This window comes from Balaenoptera borealis, assembly GCF_965194805.1.
Source record: "Balaenoptera borealis genome assembly, chromosome: 11".
Lineage (NCBI taxonomy): Eukaryota > Metazoa > Chordata > Mammalia > Artiodactyla > Balaenopteridae > Balaenoptera > Balaenoptera borealis.
In genome coordinates this window covers 83,858,767-83,872,988 of record NC_138868.1, presented here as the reverse complement: position 1 = coordinate 83,872,988, position 14,222 = coordinate 83,858,767, and the positions used below count along the sequence as shown (strand labels likewise).

Sequence of the window (14,222 nt, the reverse complement as noted above, 5' to 3'; positions counted from 1 at the left end):
ACGGGATAGAGAAGAGGACTGAGAGTGAGGAAAACCAGGAGAAGCATTATGGAAATCAAATGAAGAAAGGTCAACAAGTCAAATATTTTTTGAGGAGGTAAGATAAGGACAGAGAAGTGATGCCTAGATTTAGCCGTAAGGAAATCACCAGTGAGCTTTGGCAGGGGCAGTCTCAGAGGTATGATTTTGAGGCCAAACTAGGTCACAGTTGGCTGAGCAGAAGGTGCTGCTGGACTAGGAACCAGCTGGGGCAACTCAAGGATCCCACTTTCTCTTCGCCCTTTTAACAGGTAAGGATCAGGATAGGTGTAGAGTTTGGGGACGGAGCGACCTGTGTCCCAATCTGGCGGAACAGGCAGCGGGCTGATCGTTAGGGGCCAATCCTTTCCTAGAGCTCTTGATTGACAGAGCCGCGCGCCAAAGACTGAGCTTGAACGGGAGGCCATGACTCACAAGGGGGCGGAATTCCAGGGCACTAACCCGGAACGGCTTGGGACTCAATTTCCATTGTGAGGAAGACCTAGGGCGGGCCCTCTGCCAGAATGGCAGTATCCTCCGGGCCAATGGACGAATCTCGTTAAACGAGCGGCAGCCGCGCCAGCCAATGGTTTAGCGGCAGGAGGCGGGCGAAGTCAGTGGGCGGGGAATTAATGAAGCGTCTTTTTGCCACCCCACCCCCACACACCCCAGAGGCGAACGTGGGGAGGTGCTGCCAGCGTCGTAGGTAAGCTGTTGCGTCGCGGAGGAGGCTGCTAGGGAAGTGGAGGCTCTGCGGCCGGTGGGTGCTAGCGTGGCAGCGTCAGGTAGCTGTACCCCCGCTGCCGTCTCTGGACCTGGCCCTGCGGCGTAGCCGACTACGACGTTCAGGAGAAATACCAGTCGCAGCTGCCGCCTGACCTGGGAGGGTAGGGAGGGCCCAAGCCGCTGAAACAAGGCTGCGAAAGTTTTCTGGCCGCCCAGTCGGGACTCTAACTTAATTTGCGGAGCGGGGACTCTTCCAGGTTGCCCCACATCCTACCAGGTGCAGCCGTTGCTCTGTGGCCGAGTCATGGGCGCGCCCCCTACTCCTGGCTGGCCTCCCAGGAATTCAGCCTTCCTGGATTCTCCCAAGGGGCTGCTCCAAAGGAAGAGGTGGGGAGTGAGAGGTACTTTATTACATGTAACCGGCGACACTTAAGTAAACTTTAATCATTTACCTACCACAACTTATAGAGAAGAGCGTCCTATTCGGCAGGAAGGTGAATTTCCTCTAAGTGGCGACGGTAGGGTGCGGGGTTGGTGGGAGGTGGGGAGCACACTTCCAAGAGGATTGGGGTGGGGGTTGGGGGAAGTTTGTAGATTTTGTGATGTTTTTCTTCTTGAACAGCCTAATGAGTTTACCTAAAAAAAATTTTGGACCCAGAATTTACTGCCTGATTTAACTCAGACCTCTTACTTCTGTCTTATCATGCAATATTTAGGAGCTTCATTTTCAAGTGTTAGTCCTTGAAAAAAATTGCCCAGGTATAATATGCCATTGGTGGTACACCATCTTCACAAGGATTACCTAAGTGAACTACTTATACCTATTTCCAACCAGGAAAGAATTATTGTGAAATGGGATTTCAGGAAAATGGCTGTTCTCTGTGATTGGGCATGGAAGAACTATGAATTTTTTAGAGGTTGCAACTACTAAATTCCCTTCTGTAAAGATAGGGAAGAAAACCAATATGAAAGGGATAGTGTTTGACATCTAAAATGGCATCTTTTCATATTTTGTGAGGTGTTTAGCCCCAGGACCAAGAATACGTGCCTGGCACATAGTAGGAGTTTGATAAATATTTGAGTAAATTATTGGGTAATGGATGATGAAAATATAAGCTGTTACGTGAGTACCAAAATGTAAAGGAGAAGAGAGAAAAAAGAAATTCCTGGAAACATAGCTTAGTTTATATTCATGAAAGCATAGCTACCAAATTTCAACTCAAGTGGCTTTGATTTGGGTACTGTCTTAACACTAATCAGAAGATGTCAAAGATTTTCACACACTTAAGCCATGACTGACTGGAAATCTAAGATACATTTTGATGTCAATTTCAGTGAGGTAAAAAATGTGTGTTAAAGTGCATTTTGTTGAGAGTTCCCTGGTAGTCTAGTGGTTAGGGTCCCGCACTTTTACTGCTGCGACCCAAGATTCCCTGGTCAGGGAACTTTGCAAGCCGTGCCTCCTGGCCAGACATTTAAAAAAATTAAAAAATAAATAAAGTGCATTTTGTCAATGAAATAGTTAATCAGTTTAGCATAGAACAGTCGGGGACAAAGGGATACCACTTTTGTAGGATGGCGATATGGAGTTACAAATTGTTGGGGGGTGGAAACAGGATATGCACATAACAGCAACTGCTGCCAAAATTTTAAGAGTGTATTGACTCAAGCATAGTTTTAAGAGGATTGTTATTTTTATCATTACAAAATTGATCTCAGATTCTAAGAGTAGCAAAATCTGATTATGGATTTCTGCCTAAATTAGGATTCTCTTGACAACTGCAATCATTGTTTATTATTATGCACTTGTATTTTGCATGTTATAGTTTGTATATTATTACAGTAACATTGCCCCCATATAAAAGGTATATTGCTTGAATTTCAAAAATATGTGAATTTTCACAGATATATTTGCCTCTTATAGTAAGTTTTCTAGCAAAGAATAAGTTCTTACAAGCCAACATTAAAGATTTGCTGACATTTGGCCCCAACCTAGCTATCCAACTTTGATTCCTGTTACTTCTGCCATTTATTACTGTCCCTCATTATTCTATTTGTTTTTTAAGACCCAAATCAAGTGCTAATTCCTTCTCACAACCTCCCTTGATCCCACCAAAGATTTCTCCTTCTGAACACCCAGGGTATTTTGTTAATAACTTCTCTTGTTGCACTTTTCTTACATTCACATTATTCATCGAGTAAAGAAATATTCACTTACTATGTCCAGACTATACTAGGAAATGGATAATAGCTGGTATTTGTTAAGGGCTTATTATATCCTACGTATTATAAGCTTCTTGACTGGATTATCTCATTTAATCCTCAAAACATCGTGAGTATTATTCTATTATTTTTCCCATTTATAAATTAGGAAATAAGTTTAAAAGGTTAAGTAATTTGCTCAAGATCACAGAGCTTCTAAGTGGTGGAATTAATATATAAGCCTGGGTAGTCCGTATTCAGACTTGACATTTACAGTCTCTATTAAAATTTTTTCATGTAAATTTTATGCATATATGTTTTACTAAATTATAAATTATTTGTTAGAAATAATATATTCATCTTTGATCCCTTATTGCTCCTAATGTAAAGTAAGTGATTATAATATAACCTGATAGTGGAATCATGTAGCAGGGACATTAGATTTAGATTAATGGGAACAGTGAAGGTGCTGAGGATGAATAGTCACTGGCCAGACAAAAGAGCAGAGACCATGGGAATTGGGAGCATGTGCCAAAGGAATACATGTATGATAGTCCTAAGGTAGGGGTCATGAAAGCTAGAACTGGGCTGTCCAATACAGTAGCCAATAGGCATATATTGCTATTGAGCACTTGAAGTGTGGCTAGTCCAAAATACTCACTGGATTTTGAAGACTTAGAAAAAAAGAGTGTAAACTATCTCAATTGCTTTTTATATTGTTTAAATATTGAAGTAATAATATTTTGGTATATTAGTTTAAATAAAATATATCGTAATTAATTTTTACCTGTTTCTCTTTACTTTTTTTAATGTGGCTACTAGAGGATTTAAAATTATATATGTGACTCTCATTATATTTGTATGGGACAGCACTGATCTAGAATTTAGAGGAATTTCAGAATGACAAACTGTGTGTGCCCATACTGACGTGTATTGGAGAGGGTGGGTTGGGAAAGTATGTTTGGGGTTAGTATTGGAGGTGACAGATAAAATTGGCAAAGGTAGATATGAAGATATATAGGTAGGACTCAGGGTTTGTAATAGGGAGAGAGAGAGTAAGACTAGGGAGAGTAAATTTACCTCCGAAATGTGTACAAAACCTTTGAAAGGTATTAAGCACTCAATACATATTTGTTGAATGAAGCATTGTGTCTTAATCACTCAATCTTAATGGATGTTTCCAATGTATACTCCTAGTTCAATCCTAATTCTAATAAAGATATGGGTAGCTGTCTAAAGACTTATAAGAAAGTTTGGTTCTCTAAAGAGAGCAGTCCATTTCTACTTAAGTCTAAATTGACTTAGCTTGTATTCCTTTGATGTATTTCCAACACATAGGAGTGTGAATTGGTTCTTACAATTAGACATATTCTTCTTCCACCTGACATGACTTTCTACTGGGCATATTTTTCCGAAAAGAGTCCAGCTTTGTCTGTGTTGTAAGTCTTCTGGCAGATGAAGCCTTAATGATCTCTGAAGGGAAATTTCTTAGCAGCTACAACATTTGCACTCCATCTTGCCTCTCTGTACACATTTGAGCAAGTAGACTTTTAACACTGATTCTCTAGCGGGTTGCTTCTCAATCCTGGCTGCAAATGAGAATCACCTGGAGAAGATTTTTTTTAACTTTATTGAAGAATAATTGATAAATATAATTGTATATATTTAAAGTATACAGCATGATGATCGATATACATAATACATTATGGAATGATTACCAAGATAGAGATAATTAACACATCCCTCATCTCACATAGTTAACTCTGTGTGTATGTGTTGAGAATGCTTAATATCTGCTAGAGCACTTTTTAAACTCCCAATGCCTAGCAGTATTTTAAGATTGTTTTAATTGCTCAGAGATAGGGACTGGTTATAAGTATTTTTTAAAAGCTTCCTAGGTGATTTTGATGTGCTGTAGATCTGTACTAATATATGCTATTGAGTTCTTGGAATGTGTTTAGTACAAAATGAGATGTGCTCTAACTGTAAAATATACACTGGATTCAAAGACTTCGTAGCAAAACAAGAATGGAAACTCCTTCATTAATCATTTTTACGTCGACCATATATTGGAAAGATAATATATTGAATTTATGGGGTAAAATAAAATATGTTAAAATTAATTCTACATTTTTTTGGTTTTGTTTCACTTTTGCTTTTCTGAGGCTACTAGAAGATTTTAAATTACATGTGTGGATCCCTATTTCTATTGGTGTAGTCCAAGGACCAGCAACATCGGCATCATTTGGGAATCTGTCAGAAATGTAGAATCACTGGTCCCACTCCAGACCTACTGAATCAGAATCTCATTTTAATAAGCGCTCCAGATGATTCAAATACATAAGGTTTGAGAGACAACATCTTTAGAATTTTTTCAATTTCATAATTTTTCTTCATTTTTTGTTGATTATTTTTCATTGTAGAGGGTGCTAAGTTTTTACATTCATGATTCCCTCTTTGTCTCTTCATTTGTCCTTTAGAATCATTCATATACATCTCATTTTTCTGTTTTCAATTTTCCTTTCATTTTTTTATAATTTTACATCTCAGCATCTTCAACAGTCACTGCTTTTTAAATTAATGAATGGAATTAATATGCATTCATGTAATATGTGTAATATATAATGTGTTCATAAATACATATGTACTTTTATATTCATATATGATTTTCTGGAAAACAGCTCAAGAAATTATTAATATCAGTTACACTGGTGGTGGAGAGAGATTTTCACTTAATATTGTTCCTTTGTTTAGGTTCTCTAACCATATCTGTGCATTTTACTTTTTTTTTTTTTTTTAAGTCAACAGATTTGTGGGTATTGGGTTTATGGAACTTTAAAAAGTGTATTTTTCTGTAATAAAAATTCCTCATAAATATATTTTTAATATAATGTTAATCACCTCAAAGTAAAATGAAACAGATGTGCTCTAGGCAAACAAACAGCTATATGACTGAGACAAACGACTGTATACATGATCCCTAGAACTGGTGGTTGGTGGTGGACAGAGTGAGTGAACCTGTTGTAGAGCATAGCATATTCTGTCTATAAATGTTCCTAAGTTGAAAACTGAGCTTCTGTGAGTATGTACACACACATAGACATATGTACACATTCCTTTTCTGGTTTTGTTGTCTTGCATTAACATAGTAAAATGTTGTGCTAAGCCATATTCATACTGTAATTGGGCATCATATTCCATTATGTAGCTGTAGTATAGTTTATTCATCCAATCCCTTACTGATGAATATTTATATTTTTACCATGTTTCTACCTTTTAAATATGATAGTGCTTTTTAAATGGTTCAAGAAGCTATTTAAATGGTCTGAAACATTCTGTATCTTTTGGAAGCAAAAAGTCATCCTTAATGCATTGTAAGTATTTAATTTGATATGGGATTTGATGTAACTTTAGCAATCTGTTCTATTTTTAAGGACATCTAACCTGCTGATTTCATTTTTTAAATATGTCTTTGATAACCTCATCATTGGTTCATACTGCCTAAGTAGTAACATAGCCTATTTATTTAAAATTCCTCTCAGAATTTTGTATAACTTGTTAACTGTTATGTTCTTTGGCATAGTTATAGGGTAGGTAGTTTATCTAAAGTCTTCAGTTAATCTCATAAACTGCTTCTTGCCTACATTGACTTGAGCTGCCTTTTCCTTAAACATATGCTTTGCCCATAGCAGTTTCAGTTTTGCTAGCTGACCTTACTTGAGTTATTTTCCATTTCATTTTCTGCTCTCTTTCCCATCCCTCAATCACCATCTTATTTTAAGTTGTATTTTTACCTCCTTCTATTTGTTAGGCACAGTGTTATGTGTTCAGGATACTGCCTTTGGAGCAGGTGGGCTACCATCTTCCAGATCCTCATAGGGGTGGAGCAAATGGTAGAGGAAGGAGAAAGCCAAGTTTGACTGCAGTAATTCCTTGAAATATGCCGCAACCGCAACATAGGTACTAAAAAGTATATTTGGACTGGTTTAATAATGTGTAAATCAGTTTGCTTCAGTTCCTTTTTTGTGTTGCTTATAAATATAGTATTTCATGAGTATTCTTCAGTCGCCTCTAGAGAAAAGCAGAATACTTGCTCAGCCCAATTGATAACTTGAATTACATAAGGAATGTTAGGTCAGTGCTAATTAAATGTGATCCTCTAAAATTACAAGTCTTCTAGAATGTTCACTAAACTGTTGTGGGATCAGATGTTAAAAACATTCCATTTTCTTAATTTTTATTAGGTAATATTTGAAATATGCAAAAATCATGTAGTTTTAAGTGTGCTAGTAAACTAACTCCCTGACCACTCAAAAGAAAAATGTTCTAGTTTGTAACATTTATCCATTTCTATGTTGTAAATACTGCCATCTTGGCCAGTTTCTAGTTCCCAATATGACATTACTGAATGTGGAGTTGGGAGGAGATGTGCACAATGACCTTTGCCAGCTCACATCAGCAGGCTCCAATATACCACTAATGTTATAAAGCATAATGATAAAGACCCACAGACCTACCACTTGACCTATGAACTAGAACAATACCAATATTATTGTGGCCTTTCTGTTTCCTATGTCAAAATTATTTAAAGATTTGCCTTTCGTGCAATAATAGTGAACCTAATTTGCTAACTGTGTTCCAGGAACTATTCCATATTTTACTAAAACCTTTAATCCTTACAGTATCTCTATGAAGTAATATTATTTTACAAGTGGAATTGCACATAGGGAATTTAAATAAGGCCACACAGCTAGGAAGTGGCAGGGTCAGGATTCTAACCCAGGCAGTCTGACTGCAGAACGTGTGCTCATAACCATTACACTACACTACCTCTTTTGATGATATATTTTTTTAATAGATCTTTATTGGAGTATAATTGCTTCACAATACTGTGTTAGTTTCTGTTGTACAACAAAGTGAATCATCCATATGCATTCATATGTCTCCGTATCCCCTCCCTCTTAAGCCTCCCTCCCATCCTCCCTATCCCACCCCTCTAGGTCATCGCAAAGCACTGAGCTGATCTCCCTGTGCTATGCTGCCGCTTCCCACTAGCTAACTATTTTACATTCGGTAGTGTTTATATGTCGATGCTACTCTCACTTCACCCCAGCTTCCCCCTCCCGCCCCATGTCCTCAAGTCCATTCTCTATGTCTGCGTCTTTATTCCTGCCCTGCCACTAGGTTCATCAGTACTACTTTTTTTTTTTTTAGATACCACAGATATGTGTTAGCATACGGTATTTGTTTTTCTCTTTCTGACTTACTTCACTCTATGACGGACTTTAGGTCCATCGACCTCACTACAAATAACTCAATTTCGTTTCTTTTTATGGCTGAGTAATGCTATTGTATATATGTGCCACATCTTCTTTACCATTTATCTGTTGATGCACACTTACGTTGCTTCCATGTCCTGGTTATTGTAAATAATGCTGCAGTGAACATTGTGGTACATGTCTCTTTTTGAATTATGGTTTTTGTATGAATATGTTTGCATATATTCTAGTGACAAGAGGCTTATATTTGACTATAAAGGCAGGATTTGCCTAGGGCAAGATCAAAAGTGCTGCCACTGATTATACATTCTCATTTAGTGGATTTCAATTTTATTATTAAATGTCTCAAGAAATTTTGGAAGTCTGCTTTAGGCATAGTTTGCTGCAATCTTTTTTTGTTTTTGCATGCTTTGCCCTTTTTGTGGGTGTATGAAATTGACAATGATTTCTTGAGAGTTTATTTTCTACTCTTTTGAACTTTTAGTTCTCTCTAGTCTCCATTTCAGCAGCAAGTAGCAGTTCAGGAGATGGTTATTCTACATCAGAGGTTAGAAACAGACGTAGTGGTGGGTATGTTTTTGGTGATGTTAATAGATACAAAGTCCGTTGAAAAAGATTACTGGAAACTTGAAAAGGAAAAAATGCATAAAAGTGTAGTGAAAGCTTAATAAAAAATACCTTTTTATTAAAGTTTAGAAATAAGGGATTTGCATCCACTTTTAAGTCCTAGAGAGAAGAGGCTCAAACAGTGATAGAAAAGATTTGTGCATTTTCTGATTAAATTTAGTTAGCCTTACTCAGTTGCTGTATTTCTGCTTCAGTAGAAAATACTATTTATATTGTTAATTACCAGGGAAAATTTTTTCACTCTAATAAAAATTTTAAACTGGCAGATATTAAAGTTTTTAAGAGAAGAAACCATGGTAGAGTGAAACATAACTGGTTGAAACTTTGGAGAGTTTTTCTGCCTATATACAGAACTTTATCCAAACCTTCCACATAGATAAGGATCTGTTCTTTTTGAAAATTTTCTACTAAAAGGCATATCAAAACTTACCTTAGCAACACATTTCTAAGATTTAGCTATCGCAAGCTGCTAATAAAATGGAAGGAGATGTGGCCTAAGGGAGCCTGAATTTATATCGAAGTTCGGTCATTTAACTAGCCACGTAATGTGCAAGTTATTCAACTTGCCTGAATCTTGTTGTATAAATACAAATGCAAATGATGGTATCTCGCATCCAGTGCTGTGGTAGGGATTAAATGACAGGACATGGAACTTAATGGATATTTGGTATTTTTTTTCTTTGTATTGGCAGGAAATGTGGACCTTAACAGCCTCATCCCACCCTCTCATTTTGCAAGCAAGGGAAAAAAATCAGCTCTGTAGCAGTGATCAGTATGTGAATTTGAAGTCATAAACCATGGTTTGTTTATATATCCCTTACTCTTTCTGAGCCCTTGTCCCTATTACATACTTTTAAAATCTCTTTTCCAAGGAAAAGACCCATTCAACATCTTTTCCAGTTTGCTAGTGTGCCTTCCCATAATGCAAAGGGGCTAGATAGCAGAAAAACTACATTTCCCAGCTACTGTATTGAGGATTTGGATGTGCTTTAGATTCCACCAAACAGATGCACTATTTATAAGACTCGAAATCAAAGTGTGTAAGAAAATCAGGTGTGTGAAGCATTTGTTTCACTGGTGTGGGTCAGCCCCACGGTTTTCAAACTTTAGCATGTATTAGAATCATCTGGAAGGCTTATTGAAACACACATTGCTGGATCTTGCCCCCAGAGTTCCTTATTCAAATGGTCTGGGGTGGGGCCTGAAAAGTTTACCTTTCTAGCAAGTTTCAGGTACACCCTCTTTCTGAGTCTAAATTTTTTTGCTTTTTGACATCCCAAACTAATGGTCATTTTGGCAGGTTGACTCATTTATTCATTCAAAAAGTTTATGGTATGCCTGCCATATGCCAGGATCTCTGCTAGACTCTGGGGACATGATGGTGAGTAGAAATGTTGTTGTCCCCATGAAACTTCTAGTGAAATGGGAAAGAGACAGTCTTAGTTGTATGTTAGCACAGGTGTAACATTTAGATGAAGAAAAGGAGTAATTTGACTTGTCAGCAAAGGCTTCACTGAGGAGCAGATGTCTAATCTGCAAGCTGAAAGATGAGGAGGAATTAAGTAGGCTAGGCAGGGAACAATCCATTTCCTACGCAGAGGGAACAGTGTGTGCAGAAGCCCTGAACAGGGAAAGGGATTGACAAGAATGGGTGACTGAAAGAAGGCCTTTGTAGTTAGAGTAGAAAGGATGAATTTGGGAGAGTAGAGTAGAAGTAGGGAGCAAGTCAAGAGTGAATACTAACAATTAGTTAGGAACCATTACAGCAGCCTAGGTGAGAGAAAATGGTAGCTTGGACTGTGGTAATGCTGGCAGAGACAAAAATATAGTCAGTTTTGAGCCATATTTAGAGGTTTTTTGTTTTTGTTTTTTTAATTATATAGCTTATTGGGTTGAAGTACATTGCAGAAGTTGCAGGTTGATTGATTTTTACTTTTTTCTCTTTAGGAATCATCCATCCTGCCTGTGCTACTGGATGAATGGAAAACTGATTTAAACAAAGTACTAACAAGGAATTGTCCTTGATTTTTGTACTTCGTAGCATTCCTCAACATTCTTTTTACATTTTCTCTTACTGTAAAAACTGCATTTAAGTTAGAAAATGAAGCAATTGAAAAGGAAAAGGAAAAGCAATTTCAGTGTACAAGAAACTCAGACCCTTTTGAAAGAAATTACAAAAAGGAAAGAAGTCATTTTTTCCAAGCAGCTCAATACAACAATTAATGTGATGAAGCGAATGGCTTGGGAGGAGATTGCACAGTGTGTGAATGCTGTAGGAGAAGGAGAACAGAGAACAGGGACAGAAGTGAAAAGGAGGTACCTTGACTGGCGAGCACTTATGAAGAGAAAGAGGATGAAGGCGAACATTAAGCTAGTTGGTTCGGGGTTTCCCCTTCCCACATCCGATTTAGATGACTCTCTCACTGAAGAGATAGATGAAAAGATTGGATTCCGAAATGATACAAATTTTGATTGGCAAAATGTGGCAGATTTCAGGGATGCAGGTGGATCCTTAACTGAGGTCAAAGTGGAAGAGGAAGAAAGAGATCCCCAGAGTCCTGAAGTAAGTATTAGCCTGTGTGAACCCTCTTTTTATTTCTCCATTTCTGATATGAAAGTTTATTATAGACCAGGAACAGTTAAGAAATTCCCAGATTTTCAAGCTAACTTAAAAATAGTACATAACAAAGTCATCCCATTTTTTTCCATCTTAATATCATCAATCTCTTTCTTCTCATCTAAATATACTTCTCTTAATTATATATATTAATGATGTCAGGTAATAGTAAAGATTTTTCAGAATTCAAAGTAAATGGTTTTGTGTGCTCAAACAATACAAAAAGCTTTTAAGAAATTCTTAGACAAATTAACAACCATGAAGTATAAATAAATACTGAGAACTACTTTTCTCTTTTAGTTTGAGATTGAAGAGGAAGAAGAAATGTTGTCATCAGTCATACCAGATTCCAGGAGGGAAAGTGAACTTCCTGATTTCCCCCACATTGATGAGTTTTTTACTCTGAATTCAACACCATCTAGGTCTGCATATGATGAGCCCCATTTGCTTGTAAACATAGAGAAACAGAAACTAGAATTGGAAAAACGACGGCTCGATATTGAGGCTGAAAGACTGCAGGTAGAGAAGGAACGCCTACAGATTGAGAAAGAGAGGCTGCGACAGTTAGACATGGAGCATGAGCGGCTTCAGCTGGAGAAGGAGCGGCTGCAGATTGAAAGAGAGAAGTTGAGGTTACAGATAGTCAACTCAGAGAAACCATCTTTGGAAAATGAACTTGGTCAAGGAGAAAAGTCCATATATCAACCACAGGATATAGAAACAGAGAAGTTAAAACTTGAGAGAGAACGCTTGCAACTGGAAAAAGATAGGCTGCAGTTTTTAAAATTTGAATCAGAGAAGCTGCAGATTGAAAAGGAGCGCTTACAAGTAGAGAAAGAGAGACTACGAATGCAGAAGGAAGGACACTTGCAGTGATTTATTTAGGTCTCCATTTATCAGTTGTTTGTAAACCATAGGCTTAGATAATATAAAAATGGTTGCAGGATTAGCTGTATTATTTTTTTTTCCTGTTTAATATTAGTGTTTTCAGTAGGAAAAAGATAGTTATTTGTGGGTAATTATATGCTTAAGTAGTATATTGTATAAAAACTATGTGCCCTTGCATAAACAGTATAGCAAAAACTATTGTGCTATACTCTTTAAATTAGTAAAATTACATAGAGTCTTGTCTAATCTGTGCACTCAGAGTTTACAATTACGTCTGTAAAATTCTAGCTCAATAGTTCTCAACTGGGGGTGACTTTGGCTCCCAAAAGACATTTGGCAATGTCTGGAGACATTTTTGGTTGTCAAAACTGGGCAGTGGGGCACGTTGCTACTGGCATGTAGTAGGGAGAGGCCAGGGATGCCTACATCCTGCAATGCACAGGACAGCCCCCCACAAAAAAGAATGATCCAACCCAAAATGTCAACATTGCTGAGGTTGAGAAACCCTGTCCTAGCCTGACTGAGCACCTCTTCAGCTTTGTTTCAGTTTCAGAATATTAAAACCTCAGATATTTATGTGGGAGTTACTTCAATGGCCCAAAACTTTAACTATGAAACATTACTGTGTAGTATATTGAATATAGAAAGTAATGAAGATTATAGGTATTTTATTCATATGTTTCCATCTGTAAATGACGTGAGAGTCAGAAAACTGCAGGGAACATCAGAGATTGTCTAAAGTGGGTCACTTTGAAAAGCAGTTCATTCGTCTAGCTATTGATGCTTTAGAAACCACACACACTTTTTAAGCTTTAGTTACCCTTTCTTCTTTGATTCCATTGTCTTAGTTTAGACAAAAATTTTCATTTCAACCATGTACTGAAATCTTAATGTAAGTGGTTGAATCTAGTAAACATGTTACCAGTTTAAAAATGGTACCAGTAGTCAATGAGCTTGAACTCAGTAAGTGGTAATTTGATTTTTAAAATAGATAATAGCTATTTGGAACTGGGAGTGGGGGTGGGGGGAGAATGTCCTTGTATCCAATAGTAATGATGATCGTGATGAAATAATGATAGTAGCTGTGTGTTTTGAATTAGGAAATCACTGCACACTGCCTGACCTAATCTGTAGAAAATTGAGAGTAGTATCTATTATTATTCCTGAATCTGAGGCTTAGAAGTCATACAGTGTGTAAATGGCTAATTTCATATATCATGATGTATTTTGTCTTTGCCCCTCCCTGTGCAACAAAGTATGTATCTTTAGTCCCTTTGGTATTTATTCTGAGACCAAGGGCTTGCTTTAATCTGGTGATTTGCCTTCAATCCCCTGAAGGTACTTCTTCCACAATCCAGGTGATTCTAATGCACACTAAAGTTGAGAATCACTGCACGAGATCACTTTGTATTTTCCCATTTCCAGGGCTGATATGTAGCCTTAGTATATCTCTTCTATTGACAGGTACTACCTTGATTCTGCATTTGGTCCTTGTTAATTTAAGAATGTCTTGAAACCTTATGTGACATTTGAGTATGGGTATGTAAGGAAAAAATATACTTCTTCTTAGTTACCTTGACTTTGAAATAGTGTTATTTTTCTATAACTGAAATAAATGCTTCTACCATAGAAATAAAATTTGCCTATACTAACTATGTGAACGTTTATCATTTCAAGTGATGCTCAGTGCTATGAGGGTTGAGGTTGTCAAGCCTGGAAAAGAGCTTTATCATGGTGAGTTGGGGAAAGGGTCCTAAACATTTGTGTTAGACATTGTGCTATGTGCTTTTTCATACATTATTTTATTTGTTTCTCAAAATAATCCTGAGCTAAGTCATGTTAGGCCTACTTTTATAAGAAAGGAA

The 14,222-nt window shown here is 37.3% G+C and overlaps 1 protein-coding gene across 8 annotated transcripts; it reads left to right on the top strand.

Annotated features, from left to right (window-relative positions):
• Positions 1-633: 633 nt before the first annotated feature.
• On the top strand, positions 634-14,009 carry MSANTD4 (Myb/SANT DNA binding domain containing 4 with coiled-coils). Of its 8 annotated transcripts, none has more exons than XM_082339993.1 (6): positions 668-724; positions 6,758-6,906; positions 9,545-9,624; positions 10,153-10,233; positions 10,800-11,415; positions 11,770-14,009. In XM_082339993.1, the coding sequence occupies exons 5-6, from the start codon at positions 10,954-10,956 to the stop codon at positions 12,343-12,345; spliced, it is 1,038 nt and encodes a 345-aa protein (XP_082196119.1). In that variant the 5' UTR covers positions 668-724; positions 6,758-6,906; positions 9,545-9,624; positions 10,153-10,233; positions 10,800-10,953; the 3' UTR covers positions 12,346-14,009. The 8 variants fall into 8 exon arrangements, with proteins under 8 accessions (XP_082196122.1, XP_082196116.1, XP_082196121.1 ...); XM_082339989.1 differs by having other exon boundaries at positions 9,545-9,652; XM_082339990.1 differs by lacking the exon at positions 6,758-6,906 and having other exon boundaries at positions 643-724; positions 9,545-9,652.
• The last annotated feature ends 213 nt before the right edge of the window (positions 14,010-14,222 follow it).

What these genes read in the sequence shown, in the direction of transcription:
- MSANTD4 (XM_082339996.1), top strand. Translation starts at nt 10,954, where the DNA reads ATGAAGCAATTGAAAAGGAAAAGGAAAAGCAATTTCAGTGTACAAGAA. An exon ending in GAGATCCCCAGAGTCCTGAA is followed by an intron (nt 11,416 to 11,769) that starts GTAAGTATTAGC and finishes TTTCTCTTTTAG; the next exon opens with TTTGAGATTGAAGAGGAAGA.